The sequence below is a fragment of the Oryzias latipes genome, chromosome 10 (genome assembly GCF_002234675.1).
Source record: "Oryzias latipes chromosome 10, ASM223467v1".
NCBI classification, from domain to species: domain Eukaryota; kingdom Metazoa; phylum Chordata; class Actinopteri; order Beloniformes; family Adrianichthyidae; genus Oryzias; species Oryzias latipes.
In genome coordinates, this window is record NC_019868.2 from 26,250,733 (window position 1) to 26,277,821 (window position 27,089).

The 27,089-nt window shown below is 41.0% G+C and overlaps 1 protein-coding gene and 1 long non-coding RNA gene across 7 annotated transcripts; one reads left to right on the plus strand and one right to left on the minus strand.

Annotated features, from left to right (window-relative positions):
- Positions 1-271: 271 nt before the first annotated feature.
- On the minus strand, positions 272-27,074 carry LOC110015779. 2 transcript variants are annotated; one of them, XR_002291042.2, is made up of 3 exons: positions 26,972-27,074; positions 5,635-5,731; positions 272-886 (listed from the first exon to the last, which is right to left on the minus strand). It is a non-coding gene; the product is annotated as an uncharacterized LOC110015779 (long non-coding RNA). The 2 variants fall into 2 exon arrangements; XR_002291043.1 differs by lacking the exon at positions 26,972-27,074 and adding an exon at positions 16,892-16,975.
- LOC101162139 (SH2 domain-containing protein 4A) lies at positions 9,797-19,770 on the plus strand. 5 transcript variants are annotated; one of them, XM_011480505.3, is made up of 6 exons: positions 9,797-9,979; positions 12,312-12,728; positions 16,903-17,017; positions 17,409-17,520; positions 17,602-17,683; positions 18,003-19,770. In XM_011480505.3, exons 2-6 carry the CDS (start codon positions 12,554-12,556, stop codon positions 18,119-18,121), a joined length of 603 nt encoding a protein of 200 aa, XP_011478807.1. In that variant the 5' UTR covers positions 9,797-9,979; positions 12,312-12,553; the 3' UTR covers positions 18,122-19,770. The 5 variants fall into 5 exon arrangements, with proteins under 5 accessions (XP_011478807.1, XP_011478808.1, XP_004073616.1 ...); XM_011480506.3 differs by having other exon boundaries at positions 12,315-12,728; XM_004073568.4 differs by having other exon boundaries at positions 9,797-9,975.
- Positions 27,075-27,089: the final 15 nt, after the last annotated feature.

Below are 27,089 nucleotides of genomic sequence, written 5' to 3' on the forward strand. Positions count from 1 at the left end.
ATTATTTACAAGCAGTCAGACAGGGCTGTCCAAAGGTCCAAAGTCTTGCAGCTGTCAAACGCCGTTTTTTGATTGGTCATGCTGAAGTTCAGTTTAGCAGGAAATGGATTTCTGTGTGGGAAAACATGACCTATGAAACTGTCAATAGCCTGCAGTAAATTCTGCAGGCTAACATAAAACAGCTGTCTTTAAATATGACTTACAGTATCGGGACATTTGCTGAAAGCGAAACAGCTTTGAAGAGGTAAAAACGATCGATGGATAAGTTTGATGGCTGGATTTCGTGTCTTTTTATTAAAAAAGTAAGAGTTATTTTCAGATATATTTCCCCACAGAGGACAATAAAACTGAACTGATTCTGCCAAAGCTGCCTCATTAACAAACCCAAGAGGGTTTCTTTGTTCCAATTTCTCAAATCTGTTTCTTATCAACGTCACCATGAAACAATCTTTGCTCAACGCCATAGAGTTTGGCAAACCGCATGCAGAGAATGAAGTAACAAGTGTGTAATCCCTTTAGAATAAGTCAGTTTAGTGTTTCTCTTGACTCCATATCACCTGGAAAGCAGAGCCAAAGGATGTGTGATGTGTGGAAGGTGTTGTTCTTCAATGTTGTGGTTGGTCAGAGGCTTCACCGCGTCCTTCACGGCGGGTTTTGTTGTCAGAAACCGAACATGACAGACTCATCACAGTCGGTACAACAGTTGTCACCACTGATCTGTCTCAACGCTGTCGGTGTGGCGAGGACAGCCATCACTGTGTCCTTTTGTTGAAGGACCGGAAGCCCACAGCATCCCCTGTGCAGACTTGCATGATGGGACTGGCGCACCAGCGAGTGTGGATCGGCTCCACATCTTGGACAGAAAACCCCAACCAGATGTGTTCAGCTGGAAAACAAAGACAGATCAACCTGACCGTGTTCTGCTGTGGTTTGAAATATCCGCTGTGCTGTTTCACAGAAGCTAGCTCAACGGGCCAAAAAAAGCTGTTATAGAATCATGAAGTAAAATCCAGAAGTTGTATATTTTCTTCTTTTTTTTTATTTGCAGTTTTTAGTTTATATTTTTTTGCGTCTGGTTCTGTTTTAGCTCATTTTTCTTCACGTTTTAGTCAAACTTCAAGCACGATCTGATCTAACAGTTGATGTTTTTTTCTCTTCAAGTGACCCATTTCCAGTCTGAGCTCTGGCAGTGTCGAGGACTAAGTCCAAATTCCCTCCTTTACCCCTAAAAGACAATATAGTGCAGGTCTATCTGGTGCCCTGGATTTGATTGCAATTTGAAGTGCAGAATTTTAATACATATGAACATTTCACAAAGACAGTTTACAAATCCAATGTGTTCGGATGATGGAAACATGGATACATTTGCATACAAATGAGAAATTGTTCAAATGCAATGCTTTGTGGTCCATATTCTAGAGAGCATCGATGCACACTGTTTTTTGCAGAGACTTCTGGGAAATTTCCAAGGCACTGGATTTTCAAGCTTGTCCTCACCCTGCATGTTCTGGAAGAACTTCTGGAGGTTCTTTAGGTTCTTCTGACCAGATTTAGCTCTGCTTTTGTTTCTTCTGTTTTAGTTTTTGCTTCATTCCTTTCCAACGCCTGGTTTAGATTAATTGTGTGAAACTATAGAAATGTGTTTTTACTGTCCTTAATGTCATCCTAACATGCATGGATGGTGTAGATACCTTCTGCTGCTGGAGTGTCAGTCATTTAGATGCAGCATCCATGGCCTCATCACGTCACACGACGGGTATTGTCCCCATACGGTGCAGCACCTCTTTACTAAGTGAGCTCAAGGTCACCGGCAGAAGCACATTGATGCACATTCATGTGACCCTGGACTGTTTGGAGAGGCGATTGAAGATTTTCAAGACGTCTTTTTCAGATGTTCTCAGCTTCAACTGCACGGATTGAGAGTGTTGCCTCGGCGATGGGTGTTACATAAGAGGCAGAGCGGTTGTAAATGGAAGAAGAGGAGGAGGAGGAGGGTGGTCGGTTAAGGATTAAAATAAAGCGGTGGAGAAGGTGAGGCTGGAACAAAGGAGCTGGGTGTGTTTGAAGACAAGGGGAGGAGAAGGTTGGAGGAGGCCTGCACAGCAGGACAGGTGAAGAGGGGCTGGGGGTGGGGGGGTTGTGTGAGGAGAAAGATGAGGCGCAGCGGAACTGAGGGGAATCCATACGGCAGAAGATGACAAAGACAGATTGGAGCTGCAGCAGATCGACCAGCGAAATAGTTTGGGGGGGAAACCCACAACAGATGCAATGTCAATCCTAATTACTAATTCATTAACCTGGAAGGCTCCCTTCCCCCCTCCTCTTTAGACACCCCCCTGCACTGTCCCTCCTTTGCGTCCCGCGGGAGGCGGCGGGATGGAGGAGGAAAAAAAAAATGAAATGACATCTGCAGGGAGTGTTGGAAATCCCTGATGTGACGATGGGAAGGATGGAGGGGGGAAGAAAGCCAACAGCTTGCGTTCTGCCTGGTTGGCTGCGGCGGGTGGTCTCCTGTTATGATGGTGTTAATGTGCAGGAGTAGCATAAATGACAGGATGCGCGTGCGTGCACTCATTTAGGTTCATATCTGCAGTCGGCCCAACATGGGCCGACTGCAGATATGAACCTGAATGAGTGCACGCATGTGTCTTCATTTACGAAATGAGGGGGGAGATGAATCAATCTGCTGATGTTGGTCTGCAGGAGTAATAGCATTGTGTTATCAAAGCTAAGGGGAGGGGCCAGACTGGCAGAGTGCGTGCGTTTACTTTACATAGTGGGGCTGTTATCTGCTTGTGCGAGCGTGCGGTTGACATGCACCGCACAACCTCCAAATGTTCACACAAAACACATCAGAGAAGATAGAGATGCAAAGCTGCACATTTGCAAGTTTGTATGCAGAAACTAAAGTGCCTGCACACACAAAAAACGCACACACACCCAGGAGGATGCAATGCTGCTGACTGAGGTGGATTTAAATAGAGAAATCCTCCACACCAGCATTGATTCACTGAGGTTTACAGCACCAGGTCAGGTGGGCTGAGCAACAGGGAGCTGTCTGAGGCCGTTGGGGAGCAAGGCACACAAACACCAAGTGCACGTGCACGACATGCACAGATCACAGAGAACGCCCTCACATGCTGCAGATCCTTGATCCTCACCAGGAAGCTCAGTGTGTGCATGCTAATTAACGTCAACGGTTTAACATGAACTGAAAATGTGTCAAAAAGGTTCCTAGCATGTTATCCAGCGAGTCGCTTCTTCTGCAAAAATCATAAAAGGATGTTTGTCAGTTTGTAATCTCTTGATTGATTGATTTTTATTGACTGGGTTTATTTCAAGCATTAATCGTAGACAATACAATAAAAAATAAATCCCACAAATTTATCAAACCAATTACAGAAATGATGAAATGCATAAGTAAAAACAACAAAGGCAAACTTAAGTTTACATTTGATTCATTAAATATAGTAATTAAAGTCAACTAGAGGGGGAAGAATCGAATTTATATAATAGTTCATTTTATAATGATTATCCTCAGAGAGCATTCATTCAGGATTTCAGTAAAACAGTAATGTGAATCACACACCATGTAACAGATTTGAAATGTTCATTAATTTCTTAAAAAAAAAAACGAAAAAAAAACTTTGTTAGATTAGAAAAAGAACTGAATAAAGTGTTTTTCAGGTAGCATCTCTGAGCCCCAGCATGGGCCAAAAACAACCTCAGTCTGGTCCAGGTTGCAAGTGAACCCTGGTGTGGTTAGGCCACATCAGCCACCAGGAAACCAGCAGGTTACGACTGGATGACTTTCGAAGGTGTTTTGATTCACTCAAATGTTGCTTTTTAAACCAAGAACCAAAGATACAGTTCTTATTGGTTATTGTCAAAGGACGTTATCACAGTATTCCAGATGTGGTCCATATGGTGGCGGTTGTCTTAGAACCACTTTGTTCGACATCCAGCGTTTGCTCAGCCCCATTAATAAAACACTGCAGGTGGTTCCTCTCATCGGAGCTCACACTCTTCACCTTGGACATCGTTATTCAGCTCTGGGCCTTTGTGTTTGACTCCCCTGATTCTCCTGACTACCTCATCAGCATTCATTACCCCCAAAGCGGCGGGTGGATGGTGCGGGGGGGACACTTCCTGTCCCCACACGGGTGTGTAGGTGTGTGTGTGTGAGATGGTGTCGGTCAAAGCGCGCGGCTCTCTCCCTTTCAGTCGTTGTATCCGGAAAAGGTTACGGTGACATTTCACGTGACGAATCAACCGCAGGACTCGTTCACCAAAATTTCCCCAGAGAAATGTCAAAAAAAAACAACAAACAGACTGTGTTTGTGTTCACACGTGTGTGAGAGGGAAACAACCAAAGACCTCGCCAACATGGTGGCGGGATGTGCCACGTGCGTCAGGGAAGCTGGGCGTGTGTGCACATAACACAATTCTGCCGGGCATTCCCTTCAAATGGGCTGACCAGTTACCATGGAAACAGTGCCGCACTCTGCCCGGACGTGCCAACTTGCAAAATAATAATATGGACACGTGAAAAAGGCAGAAAGTGTGACTCCTCAGAGGCGGGAAGTGAAAAGCTTCAGCCAAACAGAGACTAGACTTCCCCTCAACCAAATATGAACCTCAAATCCTCTAAACAATTAGACATTAAAAACCAAATAATGATGATTATGACAAACTAAATAATTAAAAGTTAAGTAAAACATAATCGGGCTGGGAGTACATTTTTTAAAAGAGCATGATTTTAAAAAAACTTCATCTGAATATTAACACACCTTTCAGATGAACAACACTGTGTTCAATCCATTTTATTTAATGATCAGATCATTAAGATCTGCAACTGCTTCTCACATACAGCATGCTTTTATTTTGGTAAATGAAGAAATCTTCCTTTCAACACTCAATATTGTCTTGTTTCAAGAATAAGGCTGTCTAAGTATGATGAATGTAATAATGCGATTTATTTCCAACAATGTATTTAACGGCTGCTGGATTTAAACCACCAAAATAAAAATAAAACAACAGTCGGCCTCTTTCAGTTAAGCTGAAGTGTGTTTGTGTTGAGCTGTTGAAACAAAAACACTAATGAGTGAACATTTGCGGCAAGATTTTGTTTGTTTTGGTGCAAAAAAAAAGCTGCAGTAAGAGGCTCGGTGTGGTGCGCTGCCAACTAGTGGTTGGAGGTTTAGGACGGAACACGATGAAGTAAATGTTTGTCTCTAAATACATAATTAAAAAAAACTGTTTAGGTAACATTTGAAATCAGTGTCAAAGAAAATACTGCATTGTGGAATTTCACAGTAATAATGTTTTTTTGTTTCACACACTCAGTCATTCTTCACCTCTTCCACCATTCCTTCCTCATCTATCTTCTCAATTTGTTTTAATCCTTCAACTTAAGACTTTTAGCTCCAGTTTAGACTGAAACTCTTTAACCGACTTTGCGCTGAAATGCAAACCTCATAGTAATTTACCTGTAATAAGATCAGCGGCGCTTTTGCCAGTGACATCTCTTGTGTTAAAGGGTTATTAACATTCTCTCCCCACACATTCTTACATTCATCCAGACTCTCTATTTCTATTTCCTTCTCCTCCTTTGTCCCTCCCACCTCCTCTTACCTGTCGTCTCTCCGGATTCATTCATTCCTCTCTCTTGATCCTTTTATCTCCTCTTCCATCTCCTTGGTTTCTCCTATTTTTAGGCTCCATCGAGGATCTGGAATCAAAGGGGGGTGATGTGAGGGGAGGCAGATCCTGGATATATTCACTGTTATTGTTAGCTTTGAATGAACTTTTCAAGAGGTTAGATATAATTTGCAGCTTTGGAAGCAGACATTTGTTGCTGCGTTTATAATCTGCTGATAAATTTGTTTCTTTTTTCCCAGGTTGAATGATCTAATCAATCAATCAATCAATCTCTGGTTTCTTTGAGGTGAAACCTCCTCCTTAAATGTAAATCATTTTCTGTTTGTTAAGTGTGTTCTGAGCAGGTTCTGATCCGGTTGGAGCATCCAGGTGGCTTATCCAGCACTCAGAGGACCAAACAGGCGTTTTTGATGAAAGTGAACTGCGTTTGGGGCTGGAGCAACATTTCTTCAGTGTCTGTTTGATGACTCCTGCGAACGCTCAACCACTTCACAGGTCGGGCTGCGTGTCAGTCCATGCATGAAACATTTAAGCGGAGGAGGAATGCCGCTGTCCCTGTGGCAGACATATCAGCTTTCCATACATGAACAGCGCATGAGAATTTAAATGCACTGGGTGTAAGCAGAGAATTGATTTAAGCAGCCTGTGTAAGACAAGTCAGCTTTCTTTTTTTTTTTTTATCCCACAATGCATTATCCAGGTCAGAAGTCGTCCTGTTAAGAGGTTTAATTTGTAGAACCTGTGTAAAAAAACGACCCCAGATTAACCTGTTAGGCCTGCAGACTCGGTGGAAAAATGAGCAGCAGCCCCCCCCCCCCCCCCCCCCCCGTCCTCACCTCTGCAGGTATGGAAAGTCGCTCAGCAGATGTGAGGATCCGAAGCAGAGCGATGATTTAAAACCAACGACAATACCTTTAAAACTCCTCCTAATGTGATTTATGCATTTTAAACCCCCCCTTAAAAACAGGCTTGTAGTTTATTAGCTTGACGTTTTAACAAACTCGACCCACTTATGGAGGACAGTTCACATGAATCACTTTTTGAACTGAGGCTGGTCTGAGAGGGGGAAAAAAAGAACTGATAAGAACAGAAAAGTCCACCTTAAAAGGCCCAAAAGGACCTCAGTTACAATTGCATTCACTCTTTTTATTTTGTGGTGGTTTCATCTGCTCACTGAAACTCCACACAGACGTTAAACAGGCAGTGATTGGGGCGTAATACTTGTGGATGAGATCCACTCTTAATTCTGTGAGCCAATTGTTCATTGTTTTGTTACTTTGTTTGTTCTGCTTACCCTTTTTCAGATTTTCTTTTTTGGGTTAAAGGACCCAAACTCTGGTTTTAGCAGGCCTTCATAGTGCCTGACTCAAATTGGCAACAAGTTATTTATTCATTTTTTACTCCAACTTTATTTGTTTTTTCATGTACAACTTACACTCGGGGAATGGGGGAAACAATCCGAAATGAGCATACGAAGGCAAAAATGGTGGAGACAAATAAAGTATATAAATATTTCAATGACTTTTATTTTCTTGTTGATGTTTAAAATACGTTTAATAGAGTCCAGCTATTCTGAAAAGTCATTCCAAAAGATGGTAAACACAGGATGTGTGCTTTTCTGGTTACATGTATGAATACATTTTTTGCACAAAACAATGATGAGGTTGATTACATCAGAAACTTTGAGTCCAAATTGTCTAAGAAAAAGAGAACATACGTTAAACAAAAAGTGGGAATATTAAAACTTTAAAGACCCACTCCAATGAAAACTGTGTTTTTAACATAGTTTTTTGGGATTTTTCTGATATTGGAGGACATTTCTTAGGAAAAACAAGCTCCAAATTGCATTATTGAGTATTTCTTCATTTAAACAGTGAATCAGGAGGAGATGAAAAAATGAAAAAGAGCTCATTTGTGACATAATTCTGACGTGCCTGGTACCAATCGGGTTTCTGACTTTCCTTTATTATTAGCAAATTATAGAAAGAAAAAAATGAATAAACAATACAAAGATGCAGTTGGACACTTTTCTTTGATAATGTAATCATCATTGATAAGTAAATTTCTTATTTTTGACCATTAATTGAGATATACTGTTGATTTGTACATTATTTTGTTTTTATTGTTTCTTTGTATATACATTTTCAGTTGTTGTTTTGTTTATTATTTTGTTGTAGTTGTTGTTTTTCTTTGCTGTTATGATTGCCTCTCTGCTGCCCTCTTAATAATGTGTCTCCTGAAACATAGATACATTTTGTTTTTACAAAAGTAAACACAATTTAAATCAAGAAAACAATGTCCAAATATTAACATTCAATAAATGTGATAATTGTTACTATATAATTTAATACAGCCTTATTTTATTAAAAATTACATTAAAAAATAAATAAAAATATATACATATTTTTTTTATTTTGAATTATCATTAATTAATTCATTACTTTTATTAATTTATTTGCCTATTTTTTTGTCTTCATATTTCCGACCTGCAGTGACGTTTTCCACCAGCAGACGGTGCTGTTCGTACACAATCACCATTAGAACGCGCCTTTAATCTTGACGGGAAGAAACCTGAAGTGACTCTGGCGGGAATTTCCGCAGGCGTGTTTGTCAGGCCGCATCAGGGAGTCAGTGGGGGGGGGGGGGGGGGATAAAAACAAACATGTCCTTGTTCTAAGATGGTAAAACTTTGTTTTATTTTATCAGCCCTGCAGAATCAAAGGTAAATGATTTATTAAAGGTTTTTGATCATAAATAATTAATAGAAACTCATAAATATTTGTTTACTAGTGTAATCCACTGATAAATCTGTGTGTTGAGATGATATATGATAGTAAACATGAGGTCACAAATGGGATCTTTGTCAGTATTTTGAAGAATGTGTTTGTATTTATCAGCGCAGATCATCAGAGGTGACAAACAAAGGTGTGAGTGGATCTGTAAGCTGACCTTGGCTCCTCTGCCCCGATACCACACACAAACAGACGGGTGTCTGGTATCGCTCAAAGGCTGGATTGAGTCAAAACTGAGGGTAAACTGACAGCTGCAGGGTTTCACTTTACTGATGGGAATTGCCTTAGAGTGAAAATACAAGCTCCGGTTTTTATGACGTACTTTTTTCTTCTTTACCCTTCCTGTTAGGTTAGCTTCTGAGAAACGGCGTTGACATTTGAATAGATTTATTGATGAATGTTGTTGTTTATAGACAAGCACTACAGCAAATCTATTTAACACAGAAGAAACAGCAACTAAAGAATAAGTAAACAAAGAATGAATAGATGAAATAAAATCTGTGACTGAAAACAATGATACAGTGCTGTGGCTGCAGTTTTTAATCTAAAAGAAGCCTTTAGTTGAATTGAAGGTATAATTTAGTGAAATTCTTTCTCACAACACTGCCAGCATTTAGGAAATCTCTTTCAGCTAAAAGAAAACATCCGTGGCATTTGTTTTCTGTTTGGTATTTTGATTTGGGTGAATATTGTGAGTCGTTATGTTTGAATGTGTGTGTATTTTCTTGTGTTAAATGCTACTTTAAATCAAATGGAATTGTTTATCTTCGGCTTTGCAACCAAATCATCTAGAATCTAACTGTTTGAATAACAAAATAAATCACTGATGCATTTAAAGTCTTCTTTACACAGTGAACAAGTGCAGACAGTAATATATATATAAATATATATATATATAGATAGATATGGGGGATGTTTCCTGGAATGAAAAGACTCAGGGAAACGGCAGAGATTTCCTTGTGCATGAGGCTTGTTATCAGATCTGGCAACGTGAGGCGGAGCTGCCAAAGAACAAAGACTCCTGCTATGATAACTATGTCAAAGACCTGTTGACAGAAGAGGAAAAAAAACATTTAAATTAAATAATTTGTAACAATTTCTATGTGGTTTGGGGCACAAACATGCAAGACTCTAAAGAAGAAAAGAATAAAGTCAGATTGAATTGATCTGTTTAGCTGCAGAATCCTTATCTAGGTTCTTGAACATCTCAATATTGGCACGAGGAAGCAGGTTAGGAGTGTTTTGCTTTTACTGGAAGGTAATCTAATACTTTGCCCGCTGCTGTTTCCCCTCCTTTTTTTTCCTTAAATGAGGAGATAGAGGAAGAGGAGGAGAGAGGAGGAGGCAGAGCAGTTAAAGCAGGGATGTCAGGCCGTCCCACTCCCATTCGGCACAAACGCAGCAGAGCAGAAAGGAGCTTGAACGCCACGGCGGCTGATGCCTGACCTGATACCGACTCCTCTGCGTCACGCCCTCATCATACCAAACCCACAGAGTCGCTGAGAGCCGCCAGGCCATCCTTGTGAGTGAGTCCACGCTCCCTCCTCTTCCTCCTCTCTTGCCTTTTGTTGTTCCTTTGCCATTCCACGGCCCGTCCACCTTCATTTATCTCTGGCGGTTTTCTTTGTCGCTGGGAAACAGCGGCTGTTTGATCAGGCTGAGACTTAACAAACTTTCCTCTCAGTATTCCCTGCACATGCCGGTCCCTCCTCTCCCTTTGCCCTGGATGTGTGAGTGCAGGGCAAAGGGAGAGGTTTGCCCCGAAACCATGACGAGTGTGTGAATGCCCGTCTTGTTCCTGTGAGCTGGACTGAGCTGAGTGTGGTGTGTTGTTTTTTTAGATTTAAGTGTAGGGAGCATGTGAGACTGCCATAAAGGAAGAGTCTAACACAGTGTGATGTTTGCTGCACATAAGAGGACATGTTTGCACCCACCTCTAGTCTTTTCGTGCTGCATCAACATGAAGAAAAACAACAACAAAATTTGCTTTTCTCTTCTGACAAAAGAAAACCAAAGCAGGCAAATACTTGATCGACAAAATCCCTTGAGGGGACAAGAATACTAAAAAACTGTTACTGGAGATGCAGAAAATGTTTAATGCATGAATGGAAGCAGGTTTGACAGTTGAGTTTCCTTGAGGGCATCTGACAAAGTAAGGTTTATTTTTGCTTTTCATTCTATTTTCCTGTTGAAATTCCTGAAATTCTTGCTACAAAACTTTAAGCCTTTAATATTTTTTAAACAGTTTGACTTCCCACTCCAATGAAAATAGGGTTTTTAACACGTTCTTGTAGCTTTTTTTTATTTTTATGATGGAAGACATATTTAAAGAAATTGGGCTTCAAGTGCCTTTCTGAGTATTTTTTTTTTCTAAATTGTTGTGAATCAGGAGCAGATGAAAAAATGACGTTTGGAAAAGATTGTATATGTGACTGGAGAAACGGCGTAATCATAAATAAAAGACCCCTGAGATCAAAAGAGGATCAGAGTTTAAGGGGATAAGAACTAAAATCTGTTATCGGAGATGAAGAAAATGTTGAATGCATGAACACAAACAGATTTGACAGTTCCTTTGAAGCCATCTGACTAGGCGGGGGTTTTTTTTGCTCTTCATTCTAGTTTCTTAACGAGATTCCTGACATTCTTTCTACACACTTAAGCTTTTATTATTTGTGAAACGATCTGATATCCTTTAAACTCCGATCTTCTTTTGATCCAAGCAGTCTTTTAATTAAGATGATGCCGTTTTTAGATCAAAACAAAAACCTGCGTCGTTTTCTTTGAGACATAGTTTCTGCAGAGCGGCAGCAGCTCGTTAGAAATTCACCCGACTGTTGACGCTGAGAAACCCCGCCCCCTTTCCCGTCACCCATTTGTTCACTTGCTCTCCGGCGAGCTTACAGTCCCTCACAGCCTCTAAACCTAACATTACCGGTTCAACAAAAATGGTGAGAAATATTGGAGCTGTCCAGCCGTCCAGTTCTGATCCAGATTCCAGCTCAGACCAGGAAAACAAAGACGCTCATGGATCTGTTCCTCTGCAGGTGGATGCATCAGAATCGAGTGGAGCAGGAAGCTTTTGGCCCGCAGATTGTAGCTTATTTTCTACGTCACAAATAAATCGTCTGATCCTGATTCACAATGATTTGAAGGGGAGCATACTCAGAAATACCATTTTGAGACTAATTTTCTTTATAATTTTCCTTCATCATCAGAAAAATGCCATCTTTATTTCGTTTTAACAGGTTTTGGCTGGGCTAAGCTGTGAAAAACAAAGCAGAAGAACAATTTATTTAGAAGGTCTGTTGTTCTCCACACGCTCGTCTCCGTTAATGCTTCACCATATTTGACCGTCTCAACTACAGATTGGTTAACGGTTATCACACACTCAGATCCCTGCTCTAGCAACAGCTGGTTGCGCTTTTTTTTTTTCAAAATGTATTTGTCAGGGCCGGCTGCGTGTCCACACAGCACAAGGTTAATGTTGTTTTCGGGACGTCCTACTGACTTTCTGTGAACCAAAAGGGTCACAGAGGTCGACAGGGCGCACAAAGAAAAAGGATGTCTGTAAAAGTTCAACCAGACCGGCGGCGTTTCCTTTCACCGTCTGTGGCTGCTGCTCCGAGATAGCATGGAGTCCCCCCCGCCCAGCGCGGGGCGAGGGCGTGTTTTGACGTCCCGAGCCGGCCTCTGTTTGCTGTGAATGTTTGAAAGCCCACCAGCACATGCACACGTTTCCCTCGGCATTGTGGGGGTTTTGCTTAGGGCCCATTGTGTTCTGCCTGCCAGAACTCTATTGAACTGAAAGCGGCCGAAACAACACCATAGATCTAATCTGCCTGTCTCTCTGACCCACAGCAGCAGCCTTCTCTGCCCGTCTGATGCAGACACGCCGCACCTCCTCCTCTCCACAAAGGACCTCCTCTGACTGTTTGGCACGCACCTGATCCCTGTTCCTTAGGAGCAAAAAAAAACAAAACAAAGAAATCGGACTCTTGAGCAGAGCAGGTAAAGGAGCCATCACACCCTGCTGCTGAAACTAGACACACCAGACCAAGAAAAGTGGGGCCGGCGGCCATCTTTGGTGCCCGAGGAGCAAGATGTTGGAAAAAATCCTCAAGGACATGTGGGTGGAGCCGGCGCTGCTGGAGGCCCTAAACGAAGAGCAGAAGAGGATCCTCTTCCTGAAGATGAGAGAGGAGCAGGTGCGCCGCTGGACGGAAAGAGAAAAGAGGGAAGAGAAAGAAGGACGGAGCAACACCTGTGCCAAGAAAGGTACTGAGCAGACTGCAGTGAGGGCCAAAGCGGCGACATCAACACAAAGCATCCCATTCTCTATGAAACACACATGAAGAAAAACCTACGGGGCCCAAAAGACCCTAAAACTAAAAGCTTCACTGAAAAAAAAAAAACTTTTTCATTCATTTTCTGTTAAGTTCTTATCATATCCAGCAGAAGTTGTTTGCAGTGCGTTGTTTGTGTTTTTCAGAACAAAATACTGATACAAGAAAATGACTAATAACATAGTCAGCTGCTTGGGTTATCATTTCCTGCTCACATACCTGGTCAAATAACTACTTCTGACTGTCTCCAGACAAGTTAACCAGTGCAAAGAAATGTAAAGTACAGCTTTCAACGCTAAATGAAGGTTTGCTACAAACCAGAGTTTCTTGGAAATTTCTAAACCCATGAAACCCCCAATCTGTTCAGTAGCACAGTGTTAGGACACAGTTTGGAAGTCCTAGTAAGATAAAGACATATGAAAAATATTATTTTACACGTATAAACATTACTTACATGCTTAAAAGTAAAACTTATTTAGCCTCAAGATTTCTGTTTTTATGTCTCTGTGGCGTCAATTATCTGTCCTAAATGTAAGGAAGCTTCCATTAACAGTTAAACTTAAAAAAAATAGGTGACTTTTTCTGTCACTACATTGCTTTTTCATCCACATTTTGTTGTGCTTAAAAAGACACTTATTTTTCCCTATTTTAGAGGCTTGCAATTTTTTTATTATTGTTCAAATCTAAAATAGGGTACTAAATGAAAAAAAAAAGGATTTTTAAATTAACGTTGAAATGAACGAAACTACCGGTATTTTCTGTTTGTTTTAGAATTGAAATTATAATAATGTTATACTTTTTGACAAACAAAGCTTAGTTAGCAATTCATTCATTCACTATAGGCAGCTTTTTAAGGTGTATGTTTGTGCCACCGTGGATTGTGTGTGACTAAGGGAGTGTGACATCGCCCATAGAAACTGGCTTCATTTGGGCTCCTGTGACACAACACAAAGTCAATTGAGTCAGCGGTTTTTGCAAATATGAAGGCTGCCATGATAAACTCGAAATTGGCCGTTAGCAGTGACAGGTTCGAGTCAATCTGAGTGAACATTTCTATGGCAACCACTCTCGCCAATCAGGAGTGAGTGTATTGGAAGTCCACATCCCTACACTCTGACCTTTAGACGTGAGACCACATACTTTTATCTGATTGGACAGTTTATAACTGAGTGACTTGCACAACAAAAAAACGTTAAAATTAAAATATTTTGCTATAGAAGTATATGGGATTTTGGCTCTCTGAGACGCCAATCACCAAACAGGAAGTCCAATTCTCACATACAGCCAGGGCTGATTATCTGCACGGAGCACAGCAGCTGTATTTTTAATAGTTCTTTGCAAAAGTGAAACATTTGTGATTACACTAAAGTATTTCACTTGTGTTACAACTCTTACTGTATTCACAAAACTCAACATCCTTTTGTTGTTTGGTAGAAACTAAAGTTTAATTCCAGTCTTCACGCTAAGCTAGCCATGCAGGCTAATAGCTTTAGCTTTCATTAACAACCCAAATCTGACTCTAAAACTACATGAATTCCATTTTTATTGCATGAAACCTGGTTTCAATTACAGGTGGATATGGGCTGTCCGCAGGCCAAAAAATGGACAAACCTGAACAGGGCATGCAGGTGACCCACAGGAAAATAATAAAATCATAGACCGCTCGGTGTGCAAGTAAAGCAAAAACGTCTATGTACATTTTTACCTTCAGGCGTGCTGCAAGCAGCGCACAACGAAACCAACACGCCCCCAAACCCTGCAGACTGAAATGATGCCCGATTGCTGTTCAGGTGATAAGTGCGTGTTTACACTATCCTTACAAATATGTCATAATAGTACACTGATGACAATGCTACGTTCTATTTTAACGACGTTCCTTAAGGTGGTTGTATAAGAACCTTCATGCTACTCCCCTAACACTGTAGCCACAAAGTCTGAATCTCCCTGTGCCGGTCCCCAGCCCGGATAAAATACAGGGTTGTGTCAAGATGGGCGTCTGTCACAAAACGCTCCGTCCAAACCAAATATGTGGATCCCTGAAAGCTGAGTCGCTGTTGGAACCCCTGAGGGGATGTGCCGAAAGGTGAAAAACAACTAAAAGTGGTCGTATTAGCCTCAAGGGAACTGCAAGACGCACCTGCGCTCCCTTTAAGATGCAGCTGCTCCTCTCCACGACCCTCCTTGGGCCCTGAAAAACCTGCAGAACCCGTATGGGTCAACCCCCATACGGGTACATGCAGCTAAAGGCCTTGTCACACCGTCACTATGTACGTTCTGCACATTTTCCTCGTATGAAATATCAGTCTATCTTTTGATAAGTGCTTGATATAGGTAACTCATACGTGTTTCGTGCATTCGTCATTCGATGTGGACAGCTGTCCGTCAAGAGTTTCGGCCGATGGGTATTTATGTGAATTTCGTTTTAGTTTGTTGAGAATCACGCAGTTTTTCGCGTATTTTATGTAGTTTATACACAATTATTACATAAATCTCACGCAGTTGTGCATGAATTTTGCTAAATGGATGCGCAAATTTGTGGCTTTCAACGACCGCTCCATGTATGTTTAACAGACTTTTCATACGTGTACCACCGATTTATAACTGTTATGTCGCGTAGACTTCGCTCATATCCCGTTCAAATGATCTAATTGATGCACAAATCACGAATAAATTGCACATAAACAGCAATAATCATGCAGGGTTTATGTTCTACGCTGATTTACGTGCTCTTGGCGAGGTTTGTTCCTACATCTTCCGTAATTTTAACGGGGTTAGTTCGTGATACATCTGTGAAAGACGTTTATCCAATTTTCGTCCGTACAATGAACCCATCAAACTGTTATTCTACACAATCCCTTAACTCCTTTCTGTCTCAATCTGAGCTCAGTCTGCATCCACTGACGGTGTTTATCTGACCCTCCACCGGGCTGTATTACCTCAGCTGCTTCAGCCTCACAATGGAAGCGTGTGCACGTCTGTAACAGAAAACCTTTATCTCCACCAGTCAAACCGTCCTGTGGGCTAAAAACTAAATAAGATTGGGTAAAGCTCGTGGTTTTGGGGGCGTTGCCGCGCTTAAACCTGCTTATTAGGTTACCATCTTTGTTTACCCAATCTCTGCCGTGTCACCTGAGAGACTGTGCGTTAGCGTTACACAATATACGCTCCAGTTTGGGTGTCTTTCATCCTGTCTTCGCTGTGTGGTGTAGTGGGAGGGAAAGACCAGGTCTGTGAACCGGATTTGCAAACACAGGCTTGAAATGTTAGCTCTGATTTCTATGACACGTCACGGTTTTTTGTTATTTGTGACTCTGCAGTGGTGTGTGTGCGTCTCATCACACTTGTAGCTGTAGCTGTGACCGTAAAAGTGTATTTCTGTGTGATTTATACAAAGGGCAGTCTTTGGTGGCCTTTCAATCAGGCGCCCACACATGTCGTGTCGGCACACAAACGTTAAAAATAGCTGTTTTTAACGCCGGTCAAAATGCAATGTGACTGGATCTTGCGTGGGGGGTTTAGACCAAACTATAAGCCACACCTCCTCTGTGACATCACAGCAGGTAATAAGAGTCTTTATCAGGTAGTTTGAAGTCATGGAAAACATCACGTTGGGTTATTTTTGATTTCTGCGTCGAATAGACTCAACATTCCAACATTTTTTCTATTATGTGACATGATCCTGGAGATAATTTATTACGTTGTTAGAACAAGTATGATGGAGTTACACAGATAAGATCAAATATTTCCTAAATGTTAACAAAAAGGAGGGATTTTCTTTTTGCCACAGATGGGTTGTTTTCATCAGTCTTGTTTTTTCTTGCATTTTTTATTGTCTTCTGTTTTCTAAATTTAAATTTAGTTTTGCTTCAAAACTGCAATCAGAAAAGGTGCTAACATTATGACAGAACAGAGGTTAAAACAAACCGAGGTCAAAGTCTACCTCAAGCGCATGGCTGAGTCCATTTTCTTGTAGGACAGCACCACCTACTGGCTGAAACCTAGATTGCTAGAGAGTCCACGAGTGTTGTTCTGTCACTTTATGGATTTTCTTCTAGGTTTATAAATCATGAATGACCTTCTTTTTTTTTTTTTTACCTCATATGCAGCTTCAAGTAAACACGTGTCGTGGCTTCTTGGTCGAGATGGGGATGTGAGCGTCAGCGTCTTAGGAGAGGTGGACGAATTCAGGTCCTCCAAAATCCTCCAGAACCTCGAGAGCAGGTAGACAGACGAAGAGCCTCAAAACTACAAACATTTCAGAAAAGTTCTGCAGTGTTTTGTTTGGGTTCTGAACAAAAAAAAACTAATTTTGATGACAAATGTTTAAATCCTTGTAGTCTTTGAATTCGTAGTTCAGCTGTGAGGTTTTTTTTATTGCATTTTTGGATTATAAAAAATGTGGCTAATAAGATTACATTTTTAAGATGTTTAGGATGGTTGGTTTAGCAGTGTGACATGTTGCTGAGCTGAAGCGGAGGAAAATCTTTGCTACAGATCTTGTTGAGAAACAGCTGCGAGCTAAACAGTTTAAGGATCAGTCAGTTATTTACTAGCCAATTGATTGGGAGGTTGACTGTGAGTGGGACTGAACACGGACGTCTTTGTCTTCCAGACTCCACACTGATAATATGAATGGCATCCAGACGGCGGACTTGCTGCCAGGAAGAGAGGCCCAGCAGCTCAGCTTCAAAGACAACGTCAAGCTGCCCCTCGCAGATGTGAACGTGAGTCTGAACGTGGGGTTTGGTGGTGAGGGGGGGCACACAAAAATAAATTATGGAATGACCACGATCTGTGTCACACAGGAAGAGCCGGTTCCGTCGAAGGGCAAATCCTCTGAGGGGGGTTTCGACTGCGACGGCGACCTGAAAGACCCCTCTAAGGACGGTGAGTCAGGCGGCAGCTCGGACGACATAAGCCACTGGGATCCTCTCTGCAGGCCCCATTTTGGTAGCCATGGCAACCAGCCGCTCAAAGCCCAGCTGTCAGACACAGAGAGGGCCAGCCAGGAGGACAGAGGTGAAAAAAAGACGAGCTTGTGCGAGGAGAACCGGGACGTTTTCACGGCTGTTTGCAGCCAAACAGCTTTTTAGACTGCACTGAAAGAAATCTAGAGTCTGTTTAGAAACCGCACGAGAAAAAAATCTGTTTCTACGTTGAAGCAAACTCCTTCTGACCTCTATTTTTATTTTTGTTTTTTTGTCAGGTCGCGTGGCAGAGCCCAGGAAGACGTTCGCAGACCATCCGCACAACACAACACCTGCCCGCACCAAACCGCACATACCTGACAAACCGGCTCACCTACAGGGGACAGCACATAGTTGACGGTGTAGGACTGCATCCACCCTGCTGCAAGACGACACTCGACCCTGAAAGAGCCAAAGGTTACATTACTGAGCGCGCTGAGCTCCACGCCGGCGTCACAGCTCGTTTAGAAAAAGGCCAAGGCATCGACAAAGAAGCATCTCAGCTTGAACTGAACATCCATGCAAGATCTGATTTCTAGATCTGAACCACTGACTGAATGTGGATGTGTGACCCGGATGACAAAATCAAAGAGATTCAAGTTGAAATCTGAGCTCAAACAGGGTTTGTCCCTTCCAGATGGACACAAATGCTCTTGACTTCAGCTAAAAGCCGAAATTCGCTCCTCAAATGCCACAAGAAATTATTTTTCTTCATCCAAAACAAATCCAACCTGAATAAATCATCCTGCTCTCCTCTGTATTGATTTGGCGTTTTGAAAGAAGTCTGTGTTTGTGATCCCTGTAAGTGCTGTTTAACGCCACAGGCTCGGACTGGACTCGGCCTGCTGCCTCCTGCGCATCAGCTGATCGAACGCTCCGGGGAGGAATAAAAACCGCCGGATCTGCAGTGAAACGATAAACAAACTGCAGGCTACAAATGTTGCACTTCTATCTTGAAAGGGCTTTGCAACCCCTCACAGTCACAAATGAGCAGTTAAGTACATTCATTGACAAGTACTGACCTGCTGATCAGGATACCCCCCCCAGGGTTAGTCTTGCTCAAGAAGACTTTGTCCTACTGCTGATGAATTATTGGAGAAATCACTGAATAAACGTATTGTGGGGGCAACAACTGTTACAAGGGATCTTCCACGATGCTGGGTTTTAAAAAGCTTTCATCTTTTTTCCTGTGAGCTGGGAATTTGGTGTTAAAACTTAAGTAATGTTTAGAGTTTTCTGATTTTGTTGTAAATCTCGCGGCGTGCTGCCACATTATTCAGCTAATAGACGGGTTTTTCACTCCAAGGGGGAAGGAAATACCACGAAAAAGAAGTGACAGATCACCATGTGATCTTTTTTTTTTACTGCAACCACTGGCAGACCTTTCTACCGGCCCTGAATATTTATTTGTAAATAAAAGCTACCTGAGCATTGTTGGACCTTTACATTGATCAAGCACCAAGGAGCTTTTCCTGTAGAATGGCTCAAACGGGACTTAGAACGTTTAAAAAGGAAAAGTTAGTTTCTATTTGAGGGGAGACAAAAAGACAGTTAGCCCTAATTTCACAAGTTTAACTGTAAATTCTTTTAATTTAACATGTAGACAATATCTATATATCTATCTATCTATCTATGAACAAGCATACTGTTGCATTGCACACACACCAAAACAGAGTAAGTTAGCACCAGAACAAACTTAGTTGCTGAATGCTATTGTTAAAATTTAGCATTGAGTTTTTGCAGTTTAATAGTTTTAAAATATAAAAATGTATTTTAAATATTGTGGGTTTGATTTTAAATTGTTAAAGTACCTTTTACCAAACAGGAAGTGGCTGCTGGCTTCAAAAAGTCAAAATCCCAACAACTTCTATAGAGGAAAAAAAAAGCTATTACTCAATCATTCCGTTTTTTTTCAACATGTTCACGTTAATTCTATTTTTTTTTCCCCATATATTCTTTTGTAATGCAAATGATTCAAGTAATAAACTGACCAATCAGTTGTCTCAATAGATGTGTGTTCTCACGCCGAACGTTCAAAACGTTTGTTTGATAGATTTTGTGTTGCCTGCTTTCAAGGGGCATAGGGCAGTGGACTAACCAACAAGCTCAATCCTGATTGGCGAGAGTGGTTGCCATAGAAACGACGTCTCAGATCGATTCCGACCAATCACTACCCAGAGAGGTCATCTGGCTCCAACATGGCCACATCGACATGGTGATCGAGTTGATTTTATTTAGTTGGAGCCGGAAGTACGTCATTTCTCTTAAGCCTCGTTTCCACAGAGTGGTCTGGTCCGGTTTAGAATGGTCCAGCCAATTCAGGTGAGTGTTTCCACTCAAAGTTGGACCATCACGGCACATCCCAGCCAGCAAGGCTAAGTGGGCCCCTATGATGTAATCCTTGTGCTATCTTAGGCACTTTAACATTGGGAGTGATGCTAACTCATCACAATGATTTGTGATCTTCACTGGTGTCCATGGATTACATGAAATCTTTCCACATTTATCCACCTTTGTCATGGTAGGGAGAACACGTCAATGTAAGGGTGGGGTCATCTAAGATAGCACAAGGGTTAATGGGTCCAGTTTATAATCAAAATACCAGACTGGACCGTACCGTGTAGCTCAGTGGAAACAAGACATTACAGTCAATGGGACTCGTCCATTAAGGTCACGCCACTAACCCTAACTGACAGGATTCTAACTTTTACTGGACGTTTTTGGTGGCAAACGCAAAAAGTCCACTTCTTATTTAACCAAAAACTTGACAAAAAAATGGACAAAAATGCATTTCATTCATTTAACACAAAATTCTAACAAGCTCACAATAAAACTAGAATTTAGTGGATTTAACTAATGTTTAAAGGCGCAAACAGACATCAAACTCCGGCCTACAAAGATCCAAAAATTAATCCAAAAAAGATGAGAAAAAGTGAAAGAAGCAACTTGCGCGGTGGCAAAAAAAAAAAAAGTCAGTTAAAAGGGCTTAACTGGAATGGATGACAAAACAGCCTACATGAACTTTTTGAATGTTCTTCCTTTTCTATTTCCTATTACTTTAACACCAAGATGAAGCTTTTTTTATGTAAGACTAAAGTACTTTAACCCTGGAAAAAAACCCAAAATAATCATCTGTTTCCTCAAAGTTGTTTTGACTTTGTTTTTGAAAGCAGCCAAAAAATCAAATACATAAAAATAAAAAAATACAAATAAAATAACAGAAAATAATTTATTTAATTAAAAAAATACATTCCATTAAAAAAACATTTTACACGCAAATCTGACCATATTGGTCCACATTTAAACCGTTTACCACAGTTTTGCTCTGGTTTCCTTAAGTTTTAAAAATAATTAAGGATTTAACCCTGTATTTAAAGGAAAACTATGTGAAGAACCGTAGAGAAATATTTTTTAAAAATCACTCATAATTGTCAACTTTGTGTCATTTTCAGCGCTCAGAAAGATACACCTGGAGTTACTGACAAACTAAATGCTCCCGCTTTTGGGAAAACTACTGTCACAAATTAATTTTTAGTACTCCTGAGTTTCTGATCCTCCATATGCATTTATAATCGTTAGATTCCTGCATGTGTTCTGTTATTTGACTGTAAAATAAATATCTAAGGCAAACACGAGAGTGGCATTGTGTTTTCCTTGCATGACAGTGTACCCCTCTCCATTGCAAGAATGTAATGGAGAAAACCCCAAAAGCAGAACAGCAGTTACCTATTCATTGGGACGCAACTGAAAACATGCCATGGGAGATCAAACAAACTGCGCACACAGCTGATTAGCATGCGGTTAAGTCTGAGACAGAGGGCGAGACGCTTGGGGAGACAGGGCAAATGAGAATGCGGTCACGGGAGGCAAAACGTCACACTCAACTCAATAAACCCCTGCCGCATTCCCTCGCCTCCTCCACACCCTCAGCCTGCATGTGTGCGTGTGGCTGTCCACCCATATATCTTGAATCATGTGACTTAACACGAGCAGTCATGCACACAGTGTGAAAAGCCCCACTATATATAGAAGGACGGTGTTGGGTTTCCCAGTCACACATTGTAGCAGCTCCTTCATCTTTGTTCTGTAAGGAAGTGTCCATCAATGACTTCTTGTAATCTAATCTGTCTCTATTTGTTGGTAAAATTCAAGCAATTCTAGCAGTTATTTTTTGGCGTGTCTTAAAAGTGAGCGCAAGTTCGTGCTCACTGTTCAAACGTGCATTACTTCAGGGCCTTTTCCTGCAACAAAAAAAAAGCAGACTTGATTTAGCAAAATAATCTATTTAGGTTTTACATAAACACGAATCTCATTTTGTTTTTAATTATCACTTTTTGTCTAAATGGCTTTAGGAAAAAGAAAGCACCACATTTTCCCTTTGGAAACCTTCTCAAATGGGGATTTTTAAGCCAGGGCTTTCAATTTTTTAAAAAGAAAAACAGGCTTCGAGAGTGTTGCCTTATGGGTATTCTGATAGTGACAGAGTTGTTCTGGGAAGTTAATGAGTAAGTAACAGAGAGACTCATTGGAGCAGAACTGGGCTGCAGCTAGAAGCTCACCGACAAAGAGGAATCATGTCCGTCTTAGCAGTGTCTTCATGAAGTCAGGTTTCTGGGAAAAACTTGCCCGCAGATTTAAAAGAAAAGACCCACAGGGCAGAACTAGCCCAGTCAAGAAAAAAAAGCAAACCGTCAAATTCTCAGAAGAAAAGCAAGTTCCGTTACAAATTTCCCACTGTAATGAGCAGCCAATTTCAATTTATGGATTAAATGAAACACTTAACCCTGCCAGGTAACCGAGACACTAACTGATTAGCCACATAATGAGGGAGAGCCATTGTTTACCAAAACAATAGAGTGGGATTTCTTCTCCTCACAGTTGTTGATCAAAGTTTGAAAACGCTGCAATTTTGAAAAATAATAGTATGCAAAAAAAATTACAATAGCTAGTAGTTCTGGTACCACTCTCCTCAAAAACCATACTGTAAACGGACAGTTGTTTGTTCTTTCACAACATAATTAGCTATTGTCTGGATTTTTTTATTGCTCTCCATCTTTAGCACCGTCCTCGACTAAAGAACAGAATGATTGAATCCCAACTGAATCCCAAAAATCAAAAGGGATGTTTCTCAGCTCAGACCTGAAACCAGGTTGAGTGGTTTCAAAAACCTGACTAAACTAGCTCTAAATGTTTTCTGAAAAACAGAAATTCAACCCCTCACTCTGGGAACAAAGAGCTCCTAAAATCTGAACAAACGAGTCTCATGCTTTCAGGCTAATCATTAAGGCCTTCGTGTTACAGGTAAGCAGTGGAGAGGGGCTCACACAGGAGATCTCTAAGTGGGAATTAATACTCCCATCATGTCAACGTCATACAGAGGACAGAATTCAACATCAGCTACACTTTATGGGTGGATACCGCAGAAAAATAAGCAAACCTGTATGGGGCCTGCAGGCGGCCTGCACGAAAAATCAGTCGTAGATTGCTCGGTAAGTCCGTAGAGCGACAACGTTCGCGCACATTTTTATCTATGGGTATATTGTAAACAACAGGTTTTAGCAAACACTGAAACAAAATTCAAGGCTAAGTGTCAGGAAACTTTTTCCATGACCTCGGATGAATAAATAAAATATTCTCAACAATAAGTGAGGGTAAAGTCGGCACATCATGCGCATTTTTCTTTTTTCTGACCCTCCAAATCCTGTACAAGGAGCTTGTTAATGCTGTTAATATGGTAAGTGCACACTCCTTGCAATCAGAGAGTAGTTAGTGTGGACATCCGACAGGCGTCCGAGGGACATTTCCGTGTCACCTCCCAGCTCGCAATGCCAAGTGGGCCCCAGATGGTTAAAAAGTGGGCAGAAAGTGTGGGCCCCAGATGGGTTTGTCCGCAGGTTCCATGGTGGCCCCAGCACTCGGTGCTGTCCACCAGACTGCCGGCTAGCGCAGCGGGGATGCTAGGCCACCAGGTGGACAGCTCAGTTGTCCACAAGGGCTGGCTAGCATAGTGAGCCAGCCCACTGAGTGTCCACTTAAGCCAATGTGTGCAAACACAGGTGGTGCCCACATTTTCTGCCCACTTTTTAACCATCTGGGGCCCACTTGACCTTGCTGGCTGGATTGCACACCGCAGCATTTCCTGGCAATCAAGGCCAAGACTCGCACTTTACTAACGACTAGAGTGTGGCGTAATGGCATCGACACATAAGTGCGTACAACCTAAATTATCCTTTGGAATATTTCCTAATACACCACATGCCCAACCAATGGTAAATTCCATTTTCCTGAGGTCTCTTAAGGTGGCCATACAACCTTCAAGGGAACTGCAAGACACACCTGCGCTCCTCTCCACGGGCCCGGACAACCCAGAAACCCGCAGCACCCATACAGGCCAACCTCCCGAACGGATGCATGTGACTGAGGCTTTAAATGTGGAAACCAAAAACCATATTTAGCAGAAACTACAGTCAGGATGTCTAAATGTTTCCAACATGAAGTTGCAGATTTGGTGTCAATGGAACATTAATTCTATATTCTCCAAAAGACAGCAAAAAAATAAACACATGTAGTAGAACAAAAGTGGACCGAGTCCAGAGCCATGTGGAACTCCATAACGCTCTGATTTTGTTCTTAAAAACCTAAATCCGCTACAGAAATCCAACCCAAATTGGCCTAAAGCAGTAAACTTGGCCTCAATGCTGTGTTTGGTGTGTTAACGGTCAGAGGTGTCAACAGCAGCACCGAGATCCAGGAAGATCAGAGATGAAGCCATTAGAGGCAATAAGAAAGGTATTTGTGACTGAGCATTAACACAATCTTTAGATTTGAGTTTAGTTTTAGTTTAACAATCAGATGATGTAATAGCAAATGCTTTATACCTGTCAGTGACATGCTTGACTGGCTATAAAAAAAAATTTATACATTATATTCAGTTTTAATTTGAAACTCTCTGGAGCCAAATAGAAGCAAAGCAAAAGAACATGTTCCTTTTATGTCACATTCTCAATTTGATGTTTAATACTTTAGTCTAATGGAAAACAGTTGTTTAAATAAAGATGATCATGCATCATTTTGGCTGCGTTACACCCCATTTGATGTCTAGGGCAGTGTTTTTCAACCAGTGTGTGCCGTGGCACACTGGCCGTTTACACACACTTGATCTCCCATGATGCATCGGGTTAAAGCGACAGCATCTCAGCTACAATGAGTCTTCCCTGTTAAGCGTCTTGAAACCACAACAGTTTTTAAAACTTCTTAATGAAATCAGAGGTCAACAGTTTAGGTTTGTGTTTATTAACAGCCAAACATTCCAGAATTTGGTCAGGGTCATCTAACGGAAACACTTTTCTGATAATGTCTGGATTATTTTACATGTTGAACTTAAGACGTGATAACATTTAAGGAACAGGATAAAGGTGAACTGGCCAACAGACAAACTAAATTGAAACAATTCAACAAGCTAAAAAGAAATAAAACAGTTAAAAGTTTTCAAAGACTTCATCTTTGATCAAGACGAGAAAACCTAAAATTTCAACATGTTCACTTTTTGTGTAGCTACAGAAAAAACGTGTTTGTTTTTTGTGTAACATTTAACATATTGTGATCATACAAGTGTTCAAAGATTACAGTTCCCTTTGCACCAACACTGAAAGAAATATTTAAAAAATACATCACAATTCAGAAAGAATATATTTGGCTTTTTGTGAGGTTACACAAAATTGCATGTTAATAATCTGGGGGGGGGGATTTATTACTGAAGACCAATTTAACTTTAATCTTTAACCACAAAAATGCAAGTGAGATTGTGGAGGGACTATACATCAATACAGTCTGAGTATCTTTTTTTTTTTTTGGTGCTTTTGTACCACTGGATTTTTGTCAAGGATTTAGTGTGTATTGGCTCCGAAAAGGTTGAAAAACACTGATCTAGGGGTACCTCATAGTTTTGTCACCAAATTTAAACAAAAACACCAAAACAATTCTCTATACAAATAGTTACATATTAATTAAAAAAATATATATAAATTATAAAAACCCAACAAGAACCTACAAGTGAAGCAAAATGACTACAGGGTGAACCAAGGCCAAAATAACAAGACTCCAACGCATCTAAGCCCAGAAAACAATCTTACCTGAACCAAAAGAAAAAGGAAAACAAAGACAAACACTAACCACCCTGGACTAACAAACAGGAGAAAAGGAGTACTAGAGAAAATGGCAGTTCACCCCTACAGCTTCACTTAAACAAAACACAACATGGAGCAGGCCTGAAAACAAAACAACCTACAAAGCACCACAAAAAACTACAACACACAATAAAGTGTAACACAACAAAACAAGGGGAGAAGAGCGTGAAGCTGCAGCGGAGCCAAGCTCCCTTCTCCAAGGCTGGAGGTCCACATGGTGCTTTTGAAGGCTGTCTCCATCAGCTTGGGTCCAATTGAGAGCCACACCTTCTCAGCACCACACCTGCCAATAATCAGACCCACACACGCACAAAGATGCACAAAAACACAGAGGCCCCACTCTGATGCAGAAACAAGATACACAAAAAAACAACGAAGTCCCACTCCGATAGAAGATAAAATACACAAAACACAGATCAAACAGAATGAGCAAAACCAAACACAGCCGTAACACCCCCCTACCCAAGAAACTTCTTTCCCAAAGAAGTATTTATCCTAAGTGGAGCATCTACACCACACAAATTCAAGACACCACTCAAAGTTAGGACGTGCCACACAAACTCTAGATGGTATCACAAGACGCACAACACAAACTCAGGACACGTCACTCTGAGTGGCTCTTGTCTCTAATTTCTTTTCTGAGATACCAGTGTAAGAAAATATATGTTTAAATAAAGCTTTCATTTTGTTGTACCACAGGTTTATGAGATTTATGGATCTACTGCACCTGTTTGGTAAAAACTATATGTTTGATAATGAATTAACATGAATTAACGAATTGTCTATTAAAAGAAAAGTGTTCACATGCCACTGTAAGATTTTTTTACATGAATTCATGATAAATTCTGAAATTATTCAGGTTTTTGTCATCATGAATAATGCATGATTTAGGGATTAATGAGGTAAATCGTTTGCATCCTTGTTGTTAGAATCAAAGACTAATTTCAACAGTACACCCGGCAAGAATTTATCAATTAGTGGCTGTACTAAATGACTTTAAAAAACAGATTTTGGTTACTTACTTTTGATCCGCTGGATTTTTGTTGGCTAACATCATTAGGGTCCCAGTTGCTTAATTGTAGCTAAACCCTCAGTAGTGTAAAGTCTCTTTGTTTGACTGCAGAGATAAAGTCAGACCCC